Here is a 21,060-nt window from a genome sequence, read left to right on the forward strand (position 1 = left end):
TTCTACTGTGCTGATCAACGTTTCAACATAGCTCACCTTCACGACGCTCTGCAAACAAGGATTCAAAGGTTAACGAGTTTTTGTTTCAAATATTTGTTTTAATGTTTTCCTTGCGAGGTTACGGTTTCTAGAAACTGCAACAGTTTCACAAATGAATGTCCTGCCAAGTCTCAAAATTTACTCCAATAGATATAGGTGCGTGTGGGACAAAAACTTTCATTTTTCGGGGGGGGGGGGGGGGTGTCTGAGCCATCAGGACCATGGGATTACCATTCTTTTGTTTGGTTCGGCCCTTTGTTTTCTTCCGGCACACTGCATGCCCAGCGGCTCATCTATCAAGTGAACGGACTTTAGGTTTCCATCATACGAACAAACAAGTAGAGGTGTAATTACAACATAATTTAGGGGAACAAGTAAACACATTTGTGTTACTCAGTAAGTGCGGGGATGAGTCATTGAGCGAGTGAGTGACTGAATGAGGGAATGAGTGAATGAATGAGTGAATAAGTGAGTGAGTGAATGAGTGAGTGAGTGAATGAGTGAGTGAGTGAATGAGTGAGTGAGTGAGTGAATGAGTGAGTGAATGAGTGAGTGAATGAGTGAGTGAGTGGGTGGGTGGGTGAGTCAGTGGGTGAGTCAGTGGTTGAGTCAGTGGGTGAGTGGATGAGTGAGTGAGTGGATGAGTGAGTGAGTGAATGAGTGAGTGAGTGCGTGAGTGAGTGAATGAGTGAGTGAGTGAGTGAGTGAGTGAGTAGATGAGTGATTGGGTAAGTGAGTGAGTGAGTGAGTGATAGAGTGAGTTAGTCCAGCCAGCCAGTCAGTCAGTCAGTGGGTCAAGAAGTTTGGGGCGGTCACTCACCTCGTGTTCCTTGTCAAAGACGGGGATGAGATCGAGCACGTGGGCCGGTGTCCAGCAGAAGACAAACACGACCAGCAGGATGACCAGCATCCTCACCACCTGGTCACATGTCAAACACAACGGTCAACACGTGCTGTAGGTTGTAACACGCCTTGCAGCAGTGACGTCAGCAGAGTATTATATTTATGGCGTCACGTCAGAGAATTCCGAATAGTTTTCTTTTAGGTACCACGTTATTGCGATGATGAATACTAGGGTATTAAGGGGTAAGTATTTTTGCTGGCATAAAAAGATTATCATTCGACGATGAGAGATCTGATTTCAAAACATTTATACTCCTACTTCTACCGCCTTACTCTTCACACTCCTCTTGAAACTACTACACCTGTACTACTGTTAAGTAACTGAAGTATCGATACCACTCCTGCTTCTTCTGCTGGAAGTCATCCTCAACAAATGCTTCGGCTGGTGTTCCCTTAGTGCAACCTCTACCGCTACTATTACTGCCACCCCTGCTACTACTGCTACTCCTATTCCTACTACTCCTACTATTCCTAGCACTACTACAAACAGGGCTTCTCACACTGTGCGTCCCTGCGTCCCATGCGCCATAGAAGACGAAAAAGGGACAAGAAATTCTTGGAGAGGGTCCCGCGACCCACTAAACTTAAAGAGGGCGGGCCCCGGGACGCAGTACTACATGTTGGTACCGTCGGTACTGATGCAATCGTCTGCTATTACATACAGAATGAACAAGAACGCACACTTAGTTGGATTTTTTCAGAAACACATTTTCATAACCGACGCGAATTTACGGAATAAAGCTTACCAATATTACAAATAACACAATTGTGAAGGCATATCAAAGAACTTCCAAAAGTCCTCCTGGTTTTGGGACCCTCTAAAGTTCTGCTGAGGACCCCCTTAAAATTATAATTGGGGGTCCCGGGACCCTTGCGCTAGAGCATATTATGTGGGGAGCCCTGCATGTACTACTACTACTGCTACTCCTACTGTTGTTACTACTACTACTACTACTCCTACTGTTGTTACTACTACTAGGGGAAGGGCTCCTAATATGGACCACATTTTGTTTCATGCTGATAACTAGCTTGTTTTCTTGTGAAGAAGTTTCATTTTGTGTTTGGTAGTCCTTCTCTCTTAGGTTAACCGTTAGGCCTAGTTCGTCGCGATATAACCTTCGTGGTTGAAAACGACGTTAAACACCAAATAAATAAAGAAAGAAAGTTAGGCCTAGTTAGAGTGAAATAGCTTTGATAGACATTCAGCAAAATTTAAATACAGAAAAAAATCACAAATGGTCCATATTAGGCGCCCATATGCTTTAGATTTATCTGTTTCGGGTTGATGAGAGCATTATTTGAAGCACACCAGGAAACTAAAGAAGCGTATCAAAAACAGAGTGAAAATAAGTGAAATTATCAACTTTTACGAAAAAAAGACTATTTGTTATATTTTTTTGAAATCTCCAGGGCTAGTTATAGGTTATTTCCAGCAAGCTTCTTAATGAATTAATGAAAATAGCCTTTAGCTTTTATTTTCTTCGATTTGTTGAAGGTGGTCCATATTAGGGGACTCACACATACTTTGAGATGTTGCTATTATTTTCTGTTTGCAGTAGAATCTCGGGGTCAACACTGCTAAAATGTAACAAAATACGGTCTTAGCTGTCATATCTTGCAATGTTTGTGTGATAAAAGCTTTGGCTGTGGAGAGAAACGAGTCCGGTTTAGGCGGCAAATTTAGAGTGAATTCTGCCAAAAGTGAAAAAAAGAGAAAAAGACAAACGGTTTTGAGGTTTGTGTTTCTGCAACTGTTTTGACATGTGCAAGTTATCCAGAGAGGGGGAATACAGCCAATGAAACTGTTTTGAGCGCTCTAGCGCCGTTAGTTTGTCAAAACAGGAGGTGGTCCATATTAGGAGCCGGTCCATATTAGGAGCCCTGCCCCTACTACTATTACTTCGACTACCACTACTACCCCTACTACTACTACTGCTGCTACTACTACAACTACTACTACTAGGCTACTACTACGGCTACCCCTTCTACCCCTACCCCTACTACTACTACTACTACTACTACCCCTTCTACGCCTACTACTACGGCTACTCCTACTACTACTACTACTACTACTACCAATCCTAATACTATTTTCTACTACTACTACTACCCCTACTACAACTACTTTTACTGTTACTCTGTCACTGACCCTCCTTTTGGACCTGGACTGACTGTCCGAGGGTTGCTGACCCCCCGGGCCCTTCCTGGTGAGGAGACTGACAGAGATGACGCTGTAGCAGACGATCATCACCACAATGGGCACAAAGAACATCACCACCGACACAAACAGGTGGTAGATCATCTGAAAACAACATGAGAAAAAACTGCGGTTAACGGTGCAAATAGCAGATGAATACAATTACACAATGGTTAAGCTCTCCATGGATAGAATGCGCATGCTCAGAAAGTTACAGCTTGGTGTCCCCGGTTTTTCCAAAGCTTTCTAACACCTTTTACCATATATGGAAATAAAAAATGACGCGCTTGACGATTTAAGGAATATAAATTCTAATTTAACAGTGTTATAACACTTCAAATATAGAAAAGACGCTTCTTTACAAACACCGGACATGCAACACTCTTTTTTCCACAAAGAAGAAGAAATGTCTTATGTAACATAATTATGAAGTAAACAGACTTCCTTTGAAATTGTCATCACATTTCTGACCTACTACGATTTGCCTAAAGCTCTTCCTTCTTCGCAAAACAACCTCGACCCATAAGACGCAAATACGTAGCGTACAAACCGCTAACTTTGCGTTCTTTGGAAAAACAGTTGATTGCCATGAGCACTTCTAAGACTCCAAATAAACTTCCTTCCGCCCACATACACCTACATACAACAAGTATATTGACATCTCTTGGTTCAGAGCTAGCCAGATATCCAAGGTATGGTACCCAAAGAAACTTCATTCCGTTCACATATACATGCAAGAAATAATGCCATCTCTTGGGTGAGAGCTGGCCTGAGATCGAGTGGAAAGGAAGGTACCCACCTCTGAAGGTTTCCATTCATCGCACTGTTCGTTGAGATAGACCTCGTCCCAAACCTCCGTGCACTTGATGACGTGACGGTTCCGGAAGCGGTACTCTTCCAGGTGACGTACGTGCAGCTGGGGCGAAGCAATACTGTCACACAGACAACGATACACAATGAACAATATTTCATAGTCTAGGGTTTCAGGGCTGAGGTGGTCGAAGCGAAACTGGGTGGGAACAAGCTGCGGGGTCTGATTGGTTAAAATCACAACAAATCTAAATATTAACCAATCCGACCACACAGCTGCGTACCACCCATTTGGGTGACGCCCAGTTTCGCTTTGTTGTCCACAACTGACAACATTCTATAATCCGATCCCGAGACTAAACAGCGTCTAGCCAAAGCAAAATAGATCCAGGAGCAACCCAAAGTTGATGATGATATTGATGCTTCATGTCCTACAGGCCTGTGGTTGATGCCTATTAAAGCTGTGGTCTATTTATGACTTTCCGGGGCTACGAGGTTGAAAAATAGGGATAAAATCACGTACAGAATTCTGTACAGCAAACATTACCCAAAACCCCACCTATACGGCGTGTATGACCTTGAGAGCTTCAGTCAACGCTTGGATTTTGCAGTGGTAACATCCGGTTTGCTCTCTCAGAGCTGAGCATATTTGTCAAGAAGGATCGAGCAGAAAAAATAAACGACTTGGCAGGGATTCGAACTCAAGGCCTCGGGGCCTCGAAATGTCGGGGCCAATGTCTTAACCGCTAGGCCACTTCACCAGTGTTGTCAAGGATAAAAAAAAAGAAGATCATTCTGTATCATTCTACGCTTGAATTACCATTCATGCGTTGCAAAAACGTAAAAATTGCCATTAAAATTTGCCTTTATTTGCAAACTTGTTTCACGGAATCGCAGTACATGTTTACACCGTCATGCTACACGACATTCGCGCCATGCAAATAGCTGCGATATCTCTATTTACAACATGCAAGAAAAATGACAAGAACAGTAATTGAATCTCTCCAAAGCTCTGTGCAGTTGAAAACAGACATCTAAGAAATAGTTATACATGTATTCACTTCTGAACAATGGGCGGATAGAGGTATAAATCATGCTGCTTCAAAAATAACATAACATGAATTCCTATCAATGTTTTTCCTTCTTTTTCTCAATTGGCGCAGTAGCCTAGCTAGTGGTTAGGTCATGAGACTGACACGAAGTCTCGAGGTCGAGAGTTCGAATCTTCGCCGGGGCGTTTATTTTTTCCCTTTGATCTCTCTTGAAGATAAAATATGATCAGTTTTGAGAGAGCAAACCGGATGTTATCCCTGCAAAATTCAAGCGTTGACTGAAGCTCTCAAGGTCATACACGCCGTATAGGTGGGGTTTCGGGTAGCGTTTGCTGTACAGAATTCTGTACATGATTACATCCCTATTGTTCAACCTCGTAGCTCCAGAAAGTCATAAATAGACCACAGCTTTAAGGACTAGATACCCGAAAAACGATACACCGAACGTCGATGATGATGGTTTCTGTCCCACAATTACTTCTTTGCCTATTTGGGACGGCAATGGTTATTCGCTAACAAAACCCCAAAGTTGAGCATTCTACTGTGCTTCTTATACACGGGTGGGCAGCATGCAGTGGTCACTTACCCACAGGCGATGACCCAGATGACGAAGATGATGGGCCAAGTCATTTTGAGTGTCCAGCCTCCACGCCTCAAGGGAAAGACGATGGCGAGGAAGCGACCTATGGATAACACTGTCAGCGTCAGCACGCTAGTTGTTATCAGTGTCACTGGAATGACAACAGCAATGAGGAATGAGGGTAACACTGTGTCAAGCATGTACGAACACAATCGCACAAGCGCGCGAGTGCACACACTACAATACGCTCACAATCATGCAAACACATACAGCTAGTTGTTATCAGTTTCACTGTAATGCACCAACAATCAGGACTAGGCTGGGGTAAGACTGTAATGCATGTACCAACACAATCGCACGAGCGCACACACTACAATACGCACGCATGCAAGCATATACAGCTAGTTGTTAGCAGTGTCACTGTAATGACAACAGCAGTGAGGAACAAGGAACTTAGTCGATAAATATCGACAGGGGGCCGACTAATGGTTTAAATGTGAAATGTGTGTATAATAATGGGTGTGGGTCTGAAATGAAGTTAGGTAGTAGTTAACATTTGTTTTGAATAATTATTGGTATTTTGACAATGTGGGTAGCATGGAAATGTAAGCATTTGAATGTAAGTCTTAGGTACCATTGTACCCAGGAAGAGAGACGAGAGATTGGAGAAGGTTGCAATAGCTTTTGTGGTCTTTGAGTTTTGTTTTTGGAAAGACATTGTTAAAGAAAAAGAAGACAATTACAGTAATGGCGCAATATTTATTGTGAAAACCAACGATTGTACAACGAACATGTGAGGCAACATTATGTCTATGATGGTGTGAAGAAATAGAGAATACTACACTCTAAACAAAAGTGTTCCACTCCTGAACACCCTTTCTGTAACCACTTCTGAACACCCTTTTAGTAGAACACTTTTGGAACACTTTTGGAACACAAAAAGTGTTCTATACACAAAAAAGTGTTCCAAAAGTGTTCCAAAAGTGTTCCAAAAGTGTTCACATCTGAACACTTTTAAGTGTTCACCCTGCTGTAACCACTTCTGAACACATAAAAGTGTTCAGGTCAACACTTTTAGAACACTTTTGGAACACTTTTGGAACACTTTTAGAACACTTTTGGAACACTTTTAGAACACTTTTGGAACACTTTTAGAACACTTTTAGAACACTTTTGGAACACTTTTAGAACACTTTTAGAACACTTTTGGAACACTTTTAGAACACTTTTGGAACACTTTTGGAACACTTTTAGAACACTTTTGGAACACTTTCATCCTGCACTGTCATACAATTCAGAAAGACATTAAAATCAAATTTTGTGAGCAAAGAAGCATTTTTAATTGACAAAAAGAAATGTCTGCAGCAGTCGCAGAACAAACGGGTCTGGGGTAGGAATTGTTGAACACATAATATACCGAGCAACAAAATTCTTCATTGTTTGATTGACAAAATCTTCATCAATTATAGAGTTAGAATTATTAAACTACAAAAGTTTAATGAAGGCATGTTTGACCTTGCTTTTGTGTGATTATTTTGATGCTGTGACTGTTTTAACACACAAGACAAGCAGGTTTATCGTAAAACACATAATGCGCGCTCGCAGCACGTGCAAGTAGAGCAGGAGAAATCTGATATGTGAGATGTGTTCACTAATGCATTAGCAACCAAAAGAGACCATGGCACGCTTGCTGCCAGTCTCACTTTTGAAACAGCCAGGATGCCAAGATTGACACCACCAAAATGCCAGGTCGATTTAAAGCTGGGGGTGATCCAAAAGCGCTGGCATGTGCTTTAAACGTGCATGTGTCAACAGTTTATCACCTTCTGCAATGTTCTGGTGACATTGGAAGCACTGCAGTTATGCAACGCGGTAGATTTTTTCGCATTACCCCAATAAGACAAGATCGCAATTTCCTTCCACAACGTCTTCGACATCGATTCAATTCAGCCGCTGACAATACCAGGAACATCACTGGTAGCAACCAGTGTCCGATCAGTGGCCAGAGAACGCGATGAAGGCTGACTGAGCGAGACCTCCAAAACTTCGTTTTGTCCCGTGTGTTGAAACAATCGCAGCATCAAAATACTCACGCAACAGCTGTGTCAAACATGCCTTCATCAAAATGTTGTGGTTTGATAATTCTAACTCCATAATTGTTCGAGATTTTGTCAATCAAACATTGCAGAATTTTTTCGCGTTTCTTTTGTTGCTCGGTATATGTTGCTATTAAATAATATGAACGGAGCTCTGGTAAACGCCATCTTGAAAGTTCACACACGAAAGTCCGATAACAAAAACACCCTTCAGAGTTGGGAGGATTCCAGGCCCTTGGTCTTTGGTCTAGTTTTCAACTCGCTGTCCGGAACATCCTGTTCGAAATAAAAGTGAGTTTTAGAACATGATGCATTTCCAACTCTTAACAGGTTTGTGTTAAACGTTTGTACTTAATTGATAACACTGAAGTGTAAATCTTAACTAATAGTGGACTTCTTCTTGCTGTCAGCAGATCTCCAACAATCGCAGTTACAGGTAAACTTTTTTTATTCCAGAACGGGCATAGGTCACATAACAGAACAAATACGTCACGTCCAATTCGCTCTCACCTTCCCAACACACAATGACACTCGCATGCACGCACATGCACACACGACTGAATGTAAAAAGTAATCCCTCTTGAAGCAGAAGTCTGTCCCTAAGAACAAAAAGTAGAATTAAAATAGGTCTTTCGCAAGGATTTCATTAGCGCGTGGCCACTCTGGAAAATGGCACTCTACAAATTGTTTATGTCACAGGGGAAACTGGAATCCAGGGGGATCTGGAATCGCCCTAGGGGAAATTGGAATTCTAGTTTCCCCTAGGGGAAACTGGAATTCCAATATCAACTGGAAAATATCTAGTGGAGATTGGAATTCTAGTTTCACCTAGGGGAAACTGGAATCCTTTCTCTAGGGGAAACTGGAATTCTGATTTGCCCTAGGGGAAATTGGAATTTGTATTATAAATGGTTTTACTGCTGATATTTGAATGTTAACGTGAGTGATACTGTGTGTGTATGGTTAACAATTATTTATTTTCATTCCAACAATGACAATTAAAAGATATTCTAGCGAAAATAAAACACAATCAATGACCAGCCATGCATGTGTAATGTTCTATTCGGTATTCTTGCATGCTTTGCTGTCTGTGTGACACTTGGTGCCACATTCAAGTCCTGCTTTTCTGCAGCAACAGCGCTTTGTAGTACACGGCCCTTTACACTTGCACACGCTGGCACCAGATGGCACCCTTGAACCCGTATCACGCCATTTCACGGAGAGACGACACGCTTTGATGAGAGATATTTCCTCAAGCAAGTCTGGGTTAACCTCATTCAGGCTTTCAAAATGTACACTTCTCAAATCGGAAAGTTCTTCGCCTGCGATCCACGGCCCGAGGATTCCGGTGGCGGAGTACAATTTGTACAGGTGCCTTTGTCCACCAACAGGCTTTGACATGAGTACTTTGCACGGTAACAAGCGAGCATCACTATTAGCTCTGTCTACCTTGTGGATGTTCAAGCCCACAGTATCACCAAGAGAGTACACCTTCGTTCTCGAAGCCACTTTCTTCACGTACCGTGATTCTTGTTTCTTCGCGGCTTTCAAATATTTTTTTCTTGCTTGCATCCTTTCCTCTCTGTGTGAGTCACCTTCATCAACGTCAAACATTTGACTTCGCCTCCATGTCACAAACTGGCCGATCTCTATGCATTCCTCGAATGGATTGTCTTCCACAGGTATGAATTCGGCATCATGTACTTCAGTAACAGACACTACAGCGTGGCTACTTGTGTTCACCGACTGTCCATGGATCATGTTTCTACTTGGACACTCTGTGCCTGTGGCAATCATTCGGTGATCATGTAACAAAATGTATTCTCTGCCGCGCTTTCCATGGCTATGGTTGCTGACAGATTCCTCCAGGCGCCGAGGTGTATGCTGTGACGAGTCCGATGTATGCGGCACAGATTTCTCCAGGCGCCGAGGTGTATGCTGTGACGAGTCCGATGTATGCGGCACAGATTCCTCCAGGCGCCGAGGTGTATGCTGTGACGAGTCCGATGTATGCGGCACAGATTCCTCCAGGCGCCGAGGTGTATGCTGTGACGAGTCCGATGTATGCGGCACAGATTCCTCCAGGCGCCGAGGTGTATGCTGTGACGAGTCCGATGTATGCGGCACAGATTCCTCCAGGCGCTGAGGTGTATGCTGTGACGAGTCCGAGGTATGCGGCACAGATTCCTTCAGGCGCCGAGGTGTATGCTGTGACGAGTCCGATGTATGCGGCACAGATTCCTCCATTTCAAGTTGCTGAAGAAAATCCTCGGGAAGGTCCTCTTCATACAAAATCCCTTGACGAGACAGTTCCTGCCACAAAGACGAATTTGTCCTTGGAGGTTGTCCAAAAACCAGTTGGTAAGGTGACTTTCCGGTGGTGTCCGAGATTGAGGTATTTATGGCATGTACGACAAATTTCAACCCTTTTGTCCATTCGGAGCCGTGTTCATCCATCCATTTGCCCAACTTGATCTCAAGGTCACCGTTCCCACGTTCCACACAACCTGTGTATGAAGGAACGAAATGATTAGGAACGTTACTTTTATTCTCATTTCTTTCAATCTCCTTATTTCTCCGGGCAATAGTTATGGTATTGATTTAAAGGGGCCCTCCATACTGTTTTTTGGCAAATCACTTTATTAGCCTATCAAAATCCTCACAATGGAAAATGTTTGTGACAACATTTGTATGTCTCAGAAGTACCTTGACGTCCAAGCAAACAATCTTCCGATAGTTTATTTTGCCTAGTTTTCTTTAGATTATCGGAATCCTCACATTGGTAAATATCTGTGACCGAATTTGTATGTCTAAAGTTATGAGCCAAAAATAGTTCTATAGTCGGGTGAGAACGCCAATTTATTAAAAAAAGAGTGAAGGTCTCCCCGACTGCATTGCATTCAGAGCGCTCATTGATGCAGTTTATTGTGGAGGAATGCTAGCTTCCTCGAGATTAAAACTTGGGTAAAATTTAGAACTTAGGAAGGTTGGGATTCAGGTCAGCTAATAAAAAGACAGGGCAACAATTGCTCTGGACGGGCCCTTTAATAAAGGTGTAGAAGACATCCACAATTCATTGTTAATGCTAATAACTTTAAAAAGCAAAATGTCAAAACTTCAAATATGTGACGTTTTCTGAGATTTTGGTCAAAATTTCAGTTGTTCATCTTACCTTGGGATTGGGGATGGCGGGGTCTGCCATGGATGATCACCATTCCAGGCCACATCGTTGTCAGCTCATTGATCACCCTCGCAGTGAATTCCCGCCCGTTGTCGGTCTGCATAATCTTTGGCGCACCGAATACACTGAACTGATTGATCATAGCATCGGCGACTTCTTGTGCGCATTTGGACTTTAATGCGTACGCCCAGCTGAATTTCGTGAAATGATCACGGGCATGCAGCACCCACTTGAAATCACCATCAGGTCTATTTCTGTAGTCAATGAGATCAACTTGCAGACGCAGAAGAAAGGTGAGATTGATCATCGGCTTCCCAGATGGTGCATTTTGGTGGACTTTTCTTGTTGAGCAAGATGTACACGTTTTCAGGAAAACATCAATTGCGTCATACTTTATTCCAGAGTAATTGGTTTTCACCTCGTGCCATGTTTTGTCGCGCCCAGAATGGCACACTTCCTCATGACACTTCTTGATGGTCTCAAAGGTGTCTTCTTTTGTAACAAGAGGAGTTTTCGCCTTCACGTAGTAAACAAGTGTCCGAGTTCCAATTGTTTGGAGGCAAAAATGTTGGCCAGCCCTGTGTTTGAACTTGGCTCCTTGTGCACATTTCGCTCCTTTGGCCAGCTGAAGAGCTTGAAGAATATGGTTGTATTTGCTCGGTGATGTACAAAACGCCTCCTTCTTATTATCTTCTAAAGTCATGATATGATCTTCCAAGAGTTGGTAAAATTTATCTTTTTGCTCCATGGTAGAACATGTACAAGTAAGTACAACTGGTTTCACATTACAGTAAAACTACTGTCGCCAACCTAGGCAAACATGAAAGCAAGTAGCAGATTTTCCAGAGTTGTGTGTAAACAGTGTTCACATTGTTAAATATAAGAATGATTAACTCACACCACCGATGTGTGCATGATTCAAACATGAAAGCAAGTAGCAGATTTTCCAGAGTTGTGTGTAAACAGTGTTCACATTGTTAAATATAAGAATGATCAACTCACACCACCGATGTGCATGATTATCATTCCTCATGCTTTAAACTAAAGGGAAGTATGACTGATGATTACATACTCGGCTTATTGTCGAACTATGAGCGAAGTAATAGTGTAGGTAGTCATGTTTAATTCGCTTTGTAATTTGCAAAACATTCCACAAAGCATGTGTTAAATGCAAAACAATGTTTGTGAATATAATATTTATCAGCAGTGAAACCATTCATAATACAAATTCCAATTTCCCCTAGGGCAAATCAGAATTCCAGTTTCCCCTAGAGAAAGGATTCCAGTTTCCCCTAGGTGAAACTAGAATTCCAATCTCCACTAGATATTTTCCAGTTGATATTGGAATTCCAGTTTCCCCTAGGGGAAACTAGAATTCCAATTTCCCCTAGGGCGATTCCAGATCCCCCTGGATTCCGGTTTCCCCTGTGACATTTATATAAGGTAAGCAGTAAACCGTACTGCTAATGTGGCGAGGCCTTGAGCACGCCCGTTTTCCTCAACTCGTTCTTAACCTATGTGAACCCAGGGAAAACACCTTGTCAACAATCACTGGAAGCCAAAGATCACTGTCGCAATTAATCGTGAACTCCGATGAGTTTTAGTTTAAAGAAAAGGGTGTCATATTGAATGCACCCTCTAGTAATCCGTTTGTAAAGAAACTACCTAAGTTTTGTTGGTTTGATCTAAATAATTATAATTATAAGGAAATCATTTATTATGTAATGTATTCTATATTATAGAATGCATTCTATAACGTCCCGAACTGCCTTCTATGATAAAATGCATTCTATTTACACAAAATACCAAAATGCTTTTTATGATAGAATGCGTTCTTTAACGTCCTGAAATGCATTATAATTTATATGCATAATGTCCCGAAACTACAACAAGCCAGCCCCGCAAAGAAAAGCAGAACTACACACACACACACACACACACATACACACAGCCACACACACGCAGAGAGAGAGAGAGAGAGAGAGAGAGAGAGAGAGAGAGAGAGAGAGAGCGAGCGAGCGACAGAGACAGAGGCAGAGAGACAGAGAGAGACAGACAGACAGAGAGAGAGACAGACAGACAGACAGAGAGAGAGACAGAGACAGAGAGAGAGACAGACAGAGAGAGAGACAGAGTGTGAGAGAGAGACAGAGAGAGAGAGACAGAGAGAGAGAGACAGAGAGAGAGAGAGAGAGACAGAGACAGAGAGAAAGAGAGAGCTGTGTGTGAGAGTGTTTGTAGATCTGCTTTCGAAGCAGGGACCATACCGAGCTGGCCTGTAGAAGTTTTGTGGCGCTTTATGGAATGCATTCTATCATAAGAATGCATTCTATCATAAGAATGCATTGTTGGACGTTATAGAATGCATTCTATAATAGAATACATTTCTGGGCAAATGACAAGTATGATTGAATGCATTCTATATTATACAATGTTTTCTATTTTATAGAATGCATTCTATAAATATAGAATGTGTTCTATGATATGGAATGCATTCTTTAATATAAAATGCATTCTAATTTCTATCATAGTTTTCTAAAATATTTCATTATTTAGATCAAACTAACCAAAACTTACAAACGGATCGCTTTTAACTCACGTGATCTCAAGCTAAACCTACGTGAACCGAAGGAAAACACCTTGTCAGCGACCATTGGAGGCCAGCGATCACTGTCAAAACCAATCATAAACTCCGATGAGAATATTTTCAAAAGAAAAGGGTGTCATATTGAATGCACCCTGCATACACAGTTAGCGGCAATGGCAGATCCAAGCGGATCAGCAGCGTGTTGTCTGTTGGCCATGCTTTGACTAAAGCTGGCCTCAGTGTACCAAATTAAACTTACATGAAGTGCATCCACAAGGTTTCGTCGCATTACTGTTAGCTCCATCTCCAGAAAGTGAACTGCCTCAGCGAAGCAGTATGGTTCCTGCACACACAAGATGCATGTTAAGAAATCAAACACTATTTTACTGAAGTTCCACATCGTAGCAACACTGACAAGTGTTCTGATTCTCATACTTTTGTTTATTGTGAAACTGTGTATCAATTTAGATTTCTGTCAAATGTGGAAGGAGAGGGGGCTGGCTGTGTGTGTGTGTGTGTGTGTGTGTGTGTGTGTGTGTGTGTGTGTGTGTGTGTGTGTGTGTGTCCACATATGAGTTTGGCGACTGTCTGGTGTGTTTTGCACGGAGATATTATTTTGAAACAGAGTATTTCAGCAAATAGTATAATCAATGATTCCGCAACCGCCGGCACAATTGGCCTAGTGGTAAGGCGTCCGCCCGGTGATCGGGAGGTCGTGGCTTCGAACCCCGGCCGGGTCATACCTAAAACTTTAAAATTGGCAATCTAGTGGCTGCTCCGCCTGGCGTCTGGCATTATGGGGTTAGTGCTAGGACTGGTTGGTCCGGTGTCAGAATAATGTGACTAGGTGAGACATGAAGCCTGTGCTGCGACTTCTGTCTTGTGTGTGGCGCACGTTAAATGTCAAAGCAGCACCGCCCTGATATGGCCCTTCGTAGTCGGCTGGGCGTTAAGCAAACAAACAAACAAAACTTATCAGATCAATTTGAAAGTCAATATTTCTCTGCAAAACTACACACTATATGCAAATGCAGGACATGCGTACCTTGGTAAACACGTCTGGGTTGCCGTCAGTGCCTCCTGTTCATCCTCAGTGCAATTCAGAAGAAATGTGCGCAGGTTACGCCCACATCGATTCGCCACATGGGCACATCAGCTCAAACGGCTTCCCAGTTCCCTGAAAGTGTGATAGATCTGTGAAATCAAATACAACCAAGCATGCATAGAATTATTCTAAATTGCGCACACAATCAACCTGGCCACTATTATGATGAATGTTGTTCATTAATGTATGCTGTTTTTAGCCTACCGCTTCACTTTATCTAGCGTGCAGATCGTACATCTATGATCTAACCAAAGGAAGAAGAAGAATCCGAAAATCGACAGGCGGAAGGTATCGTTCACTGGACCACCATTATAATTATAAGGAACCCCTGGACATACAAGTATAACAATAACACAAAACCAAGCACATCAACCAGAATAAAAAATCAACATCAAATTGAAATAGAGTTTATTTACCAACGCAGAACTAATGTAAAAGGTCCACTGATCAGCTGAAACCGTTGCGACAGCAAAATTAGAGAAATTGTCTTCAAACGTCCACAGATACAAGTAACAGGAACATGTTACAACAAAAATACGAGTGACTAAGCTTAGATGAATTAATACAAAATCTCAGCAAGCAACTTACAGATAACAATCGGAAATCCTGAGCCAAATCAACGCAGCGACAACGCAGACAGGTCCACAGATCTAAAAGTGTCAACGTTCTTTTTTGGTCCAGCTGAAGCATGATGGGACAATTAGTAACATTATTAAATTGTAAAAATAAAAATGCTAATACTTACCGCTTATTAGATGTCTCAGATGAAATAAATGTTTGATGAAAATATAAGCACAACACGATTAAAAACAAAAACAAAAAAACGTCCCGCAGCGGTCTAGGGGGTATACAAATTATATACTCTAAGCGAAGCTAGATCCCGACGAGTCTCCGTAGCTCAATCGGTAGAGCGCTGACATGGCAAGGCGAAGATCTCGGGTTCGAATCTGCTCAAGGCCCAAACATTTTTAATGTATTATTTTATTCGGATCATGACTAAAAGACGAAGTGGAACACTTGTGGAACACTTGTTGAACACGTGTGTTCACCTGGTGTTCCACTGTGCAAAAAAGTGTTTACCATGTGTTCCAAAAGTGTTCAGGTAGCAGAAGATGCTTCAGGATAACACATTGAGAACACTTTCTGTGTTCCAAAAGTGTAAAAATGTGTTCACCCTAACACTTTAAGTGTTCACCCTAAACACTTTCAGTGTTCTCAAAGTGTTATAAAATTTAGAGTGTACATGGCTTGCTGTGTCGTACCAGATTTACACGAGTTGTTTTTTTAAATAGTGAACTGCGAGCGAAAGCGAGCTGTTCACTATTTGAAAAAGCAACGAGTTGCTTTTCGTTGCTTTTTCGTTGCTTTTTGCTTTTCGTTGCTTTTCGAAAAAGCAACTCGTTGCTTTTTCAAATAGTGAACAGCTCGCTTTCGCTCGCAGTTCACTATTTAAAAAAACAACTCGTGTAAATCTGGTACGACACAGCAAGCCATGTAGTATTCTGTTTATCCTACATTATATACTTCTGTGCCAGATCTAACTAAAAGTCACCGACAGCGCTATTGCCTTTGGATCAACCCGCTTTAGAACTTCAAACCACTTTACTCAATTTGACATTCATTCCTCCGCCATGACACACACTCTCAAACTAGGACAAAGTAGTTCGCCTTTGTTAACACTGTTAAGTTTAATATTGAACATTGATTAAATAAATTCGAACAACGAAATGATGGTCACTTCAAAATATACCAGATAAAAAGAAAAGCAGTGGCCACAGGATAAAAGAAACCAAAAGGAACAACAACAGCAAAGCATATCCTTCCGCGATAGGATGACAGTCAAGTCGGAGCCAGGCGAGTCGACAGCTTTCAGATGGTCACTTCTCGGTTTGGTGACTGGACAAATATTGGTTGATGTTGATGGTACCAACGTGCACAGGCCTTGCAAACAGTGTTGTTAGCGTTTGCTGGGATGTGATTGTGGCAGTGGCAGTGGAGACGGCTGGAGTTGAAGTGGCCGTGCGAATCCAATGTGTCGTCTGCCGACACTGGCGACAGCTCCGAGACCGGTGCAGTGCCGTTTAGCATCAGACTGAAGCCACGGTGTTCCTCTTGGGAAATGCTGCTTAACGTTGTTGTGCCCAGATAGCTGCATTATTTTGGTCGGAGGAACGTTATTCTCGGAAAGTTTCTGCACTAGGAACTTGCGTGCAGAGTGGTTGGTGTAGATCTACCTCGGGTTGATGATCCCAGCTTTTCTTCACATGTCGCCCTGGCATGTTTTGGATTGTCTTTCGCAAAATTGGAGATATTCTCTGCTATTACTGTCTTCATGCAAGGACACGTCTCCCCACTGCATGTGCCTGTGAGGTGTCACGCTGCGCAGACCAAAGTTGACTGTGTTTTGCCACCACAGAGTATTCAGGATTACTTCTGGATCTGCGACTCCGAGCTGTTTTGTCTGCCACAGCTTGTCAACATCTTCATCTTTCAGCGGTTGAGCCCTGTTAGGTAAGTTGCCACAACCTTCCTGTTTAACAATCTTCTGCTTTGTCTTCACGACTTCTCTCAGTTACAAGTGCAAATTCGGGGCCGTCTATAACGGGTGCACAGTACTTTTTAGACTTCAACTGTCGATGGATGCTGCTGAGAAGGCCCCTCAGCGTGGGGATGGTTCATACTTCTTTGCCATCCGGTTTTTTCAAACTCATGAAAAGAGAGCAGAGAATTTTGCATAATTTTTGTGGTTGGATGGTGCTAATGTTTCTTTTGTCCCCGTGTTTCGCCATAAACGTCGATAGGCGACGTATATCGTAAACCGTTTTTCGGAGAGTGTTCTTGTTCTTGTTTGTCTGAACGAATGAGTCTATTGGAGAAAAATCATAAATCATGGATGACTCGCTTTTTTCTTCATCGACTTCGTCATTCGCGTCATCACCAAACATGTCTTCGAACAGCTCATCACTAAAAAATTCTTTCAGTGTTGACAAATCGGTTTCGTGGCAGTTGCCATTTTGTTGCAAAAGTAGTTCTTCATGAATATATGTAATTACTAATTTACATAGCATGACCTTCCGGTTGACCTCATTTACATGATATACACACGTGTGATTTGAACGATTTTTATCTCACGGGTATCTCTCTCACGTATGTAGGATAAAATTAGTTATGATTTATACTATTATTATTTAGACTTGAGACTGAATAGCAAAAGGCGAAGTGTATGTTTAGTGGTGTGAATTGAAACAAAATGAAAAGTGTAAATATCTGGGAAATTGTGGTTTAAAGACTTTGTTATTCCTTGATTGTTATTTACTATTATATTGAAGTGAATAGCAAAACGCTGTATTTGAAATTAGCATGGGATTTATATACTTTTTTTACATTTAGTCAAGTTTTGACTAAATGTTTTAACATAGAGGGGGGAATCGAGACGAGGGTCGTGGTGTATGTGTGTGTGTCTGTGTGTGTATGTGTAGAGCGATTCAGACTAAACTACTGGACCGATCAGACGAGGGTCGTGGTGTATGTGTGTGTGTCTGTGTGTGTATGTGTAGAGCGATTCAGACTAAACTACTGGACCGATCTTTATGAAATTTGACATGAGAGTTCCTGGGTATGATATCCTCAGACTTCTTTTTCATTTTTTTGATAAATGTCTTTGATGACGTCATATCCGGCTTTTCGTGTCACGCTCTCATTTTTCAACCAAATTGGTTGAAATTTTGGTCAAGTAATCTTCGACGAAGCCCGGACTTCGGTATTGCATTTCAGCTTGGTGGTTTAAACATTAATTGATGACTTTGGTCATTAAAAATCTGAAAATTGTAAAAAAAAAAAAAAACAATTTTTATAAAACGATCCAAATTTACGTTCATCTTATTCTCCATCATTTTCTGATTTCAAAAACATATAAATATGTAATATTTGGATTAAAAACAAGCTCTGAAAATGAAAAATATAAAAATTATGATCAAAATTAAAATTTCGAAATCAATTTAAAAACACTTTCATCTTATTCCTTGTCGGTTCCTGATTCCAAAAACATATAGATATGATATGTTTGGCTTGAAAACACGCTCAGAAAGTTAAAACGAAGAGAGGTACAGAAAAGCGTGCTATCCTTCTCAGCGCAACTACTACCCCGCTCTTCTTGTCAATTTCACTGCCTTTGCCATGAGCGGTGGACTGACGATGCTACGAGTATACGGTCTTGCTGAAAAATGGCATTGCGTTCAGTTTCATTCTGTGAGTTCGACAGCTACTTGACTAAATGTTGTATTTTCGCCTTACACGATTTGTTTTAACTCTATAAGGACGGATAACTCCTATATGGTTTTGGCAAATGAGGCTAATTAGTATGAAACAAACACTCATTTTTGCCCCTTGGGGCATTCAAGGCAACAAACAACCACATACATCTGATTTATAATTTAGTGAGACATAAAAAGCTGTATGATAATTTTGTAGTGATTGAAAAACAAGTCGCGTAAGGCGAAAATACAACATTTAGTCAAGTAGCTGTCGAACTCACAGAATGAAACTGAACGCAACGCAACGCAGCAAGACCGTATACTCGTAGCATCGTCACTCCACCGCCCGTGGCAAAGGCAGTGCCAGTGGAATTGAAAAGAAGAGCGAGGTATTCGTTGCGCTGAGAAGGATAGCACGCTTTTCTGTACCTCTCTTCGTTTTAACTTTCTGAGCGTGTTTTTAATCCAAACATATCATATCTATATGTTTTTGGAATCAGGAACCGACAAGGAATAAGATGAAAGTGTTTTTAAATTGATTTCGAAAAGAAAACAAGTCGCGTAAGGCGAAAATACAATATTTAGTCAAGTAGCTGTCGAACTCACAGAATGAAACTGAACGCAATGCCATTTTTCAGCAAGACCGTATACTCGTAGCATCGTCAGTCCACCGCTCATGGCAAAGGCAGTGAAATTGACAAGAAGAGCGGGGTAGTAGTTGCGCTAAGAAGGATAGCACGCTTTTCTGTACCTCTCTTTGTTTTTAACTTTCTGAGCGTGTTTTTAATCCAAACATATCATATCTATATGTTTTTGGAATCAGGAACCGACAAGGAATAAAATGAAAGTGTTTTTAAATTGATTTGGACAATTTAATTTTGATAATAATTTTTATATATTTAATTTTCAGAGCTTGTTTTTAATCCGAATATAGCATATTTATATGTTTTTGGAATCAGCAAATGATGCAGAATAAGATAAACGTAAATTTGGATCGTTTTATAAATTTTTATTTTTTTTTACAATTTTCAGATTTTTAATGACCAAAGTCATTAATTAATTTTTAAGCCACCAAGCTGAAATGCAATACCGAAGTCCGGGCTTCGTCGAAGATTACTTGACTAAACTTTCAACCAATTTGGTTGAAAAATGAGGGCGTGACAGTGCCGCCTCAACTTTCACGAAAAGCCGGATATGACGTCATCAAAGACATTTATCAAAAAAATGAAAAAAACGTATGGGGATTTCATACCCAGGAACTCTCATGTCAAATTTCATAAAGATCGGTCCAGTAGTTTAGTCTGAATCGCTCTACACACACACACACACACACACAGACACACACACACACACACACACACACGCACATACACCACGACCCTCGTTTCGATTCCCCCTCGATGTTAAAATATTTAGTCAAAACTTGACTAAATATAAAAATTGATAATAATTTTTATATATTTAATTTTCAGAGCTTGTTGCTAATCCAAATATAACATATTTATATGTTTTTGGAATCAGCAAATGATGGAAAATAAGATGAACGTAAATTTGGATCGTTTTAACTTTTATAAAACAAATATTTTGTTTTACAATTTTCAGATTTTTAATGACCAAAGTCATTTATTAATTTTTAAGCCACCAAGCTGAAACGCAATACCGAAGTCCGGGCTTCGTCGAAGATTACTTGACCAAAATTTCAACCAATTTGGTTGAAAAATGAGGGCGTGACAGTGCCGCCTCAACTTTCACGAAAAGCCGGATATGACGTCATCAAAGACATTTATCAAAAAAATGAAAAAAAAAGTCTGAGGATATCATACCCAGGAACTCTCATGTCAAATTTCATAAAGATCGGCCCAGTATTTTAGTCTGAATCGCTCTACACACACACACACACACACACACCGAGACACACACACACACACACACACACACACACACACACACACACACACACACACACACACGCACATACACCACGACCCTCGTCTCGATTCCCCCCTCTATGTTAAAACATTTAGTCAAAACTTGACTAAATGCCCCCCTCTATGTTAAAACATTTAGTCAAAACTTGACTAAATGTAAAAAGGATACGTTTGCGATTGTTGGCAGGGGTGAGCAAAAGTGTGATCGACTCAGCGCAGAGATGATCGACGAGATTGCTTCGTAGTCTATCAGTGTTGTGACGAGCGTTGGCTAATGGTAACGAGTACATATGTGTGTAGTTGTGATGTGTGTGTGTTTGCGCGTTGGT

The 21,060-nt window shown here is 41.4% G+C and overlaps 1 protein-coding gene and 3 long non-coding RNA genes across 4 annotated transcripts in view; 1 reads left to right on the forward strand and 3 right to left on the reverse strand.

The window, feature by feature from the left end:
* The window catches only part of LOC138959364 (uncharacterized), a 140,205-nt gene that overhangs the window by 87,836 nt on the left and 31,309 nt on the right, over positions 1 to 21,060 (reverse strand). The gene's annotated exons all lie outside the window — the stretch shown is intronic.
* Positions 1 to 21,060, forward strand: part of LOC138959365 (uncharacterized) — a 63,235-nt gene that overhangs the window by 15,050 nt on the left and 27,125 nt on the right. The window lies entirely within an intron of this gene.
* Positions 1 to 21,060, reverse strand: part of LOC138959338 (allatostatin-A receptor-like) — a 33,981-nt gene that overhangs the window by 3,451 nt on the left and 9,470 nt on the right. The window contains exons 3-6 of the mRNA XM_070330767.1: positions 5,588 to 5,732; positions 3,939 to 4,071; positions 3,092 to 3,244; positions 860 to 958 (exon numbers count right to left, since the gene is read on the reverse strand). Coding sequence (XP_070186868.1) covers positions 860 to 958; positions 3,092 to 3,244; positions 3,939 to 4,071; positions 5,588 to 5,732 — 530 coding nt within the window. The remainder of the gene's footprint in view (positions 1 to 859; positions 959 to 3,091; positions 3,245 to 3,938; positions 4,072 to 5,587; positions 5,733 to 21,060) is intronic.
* Positions 6,898 to 15,322, reverse strand: LOC138959339 (uncharacterized). Its single transcript, XR_011453695.1, has 4 exons — positions 15,139 to 15,322; positions 14,491 to 14,622; positions 13,705 to 13,788; positions 6,898 to 7,953 (listed from the first exon to the last, which is right to left on the reverse strand). It is a non-coding gene; the product is annotated as an uncharacterized lncRNA (long non-coding RNA).

Source organism: Littorina saxatilis, linkage group LG2, assembly GCF_037325665.1.
Source record: "Littorina saxatilis isolate snail1 linkage group LG2, US_GU_Lsax_2.0, whole genome shotgun sequence".
In the NCBI taxonomy this organism is placed as follows: Eukaryota; Metazoa; Mollusca; class Gastropoda; order Littorinimorpha; family Littorinidae; genus Littorina; species Littorina saxatilis.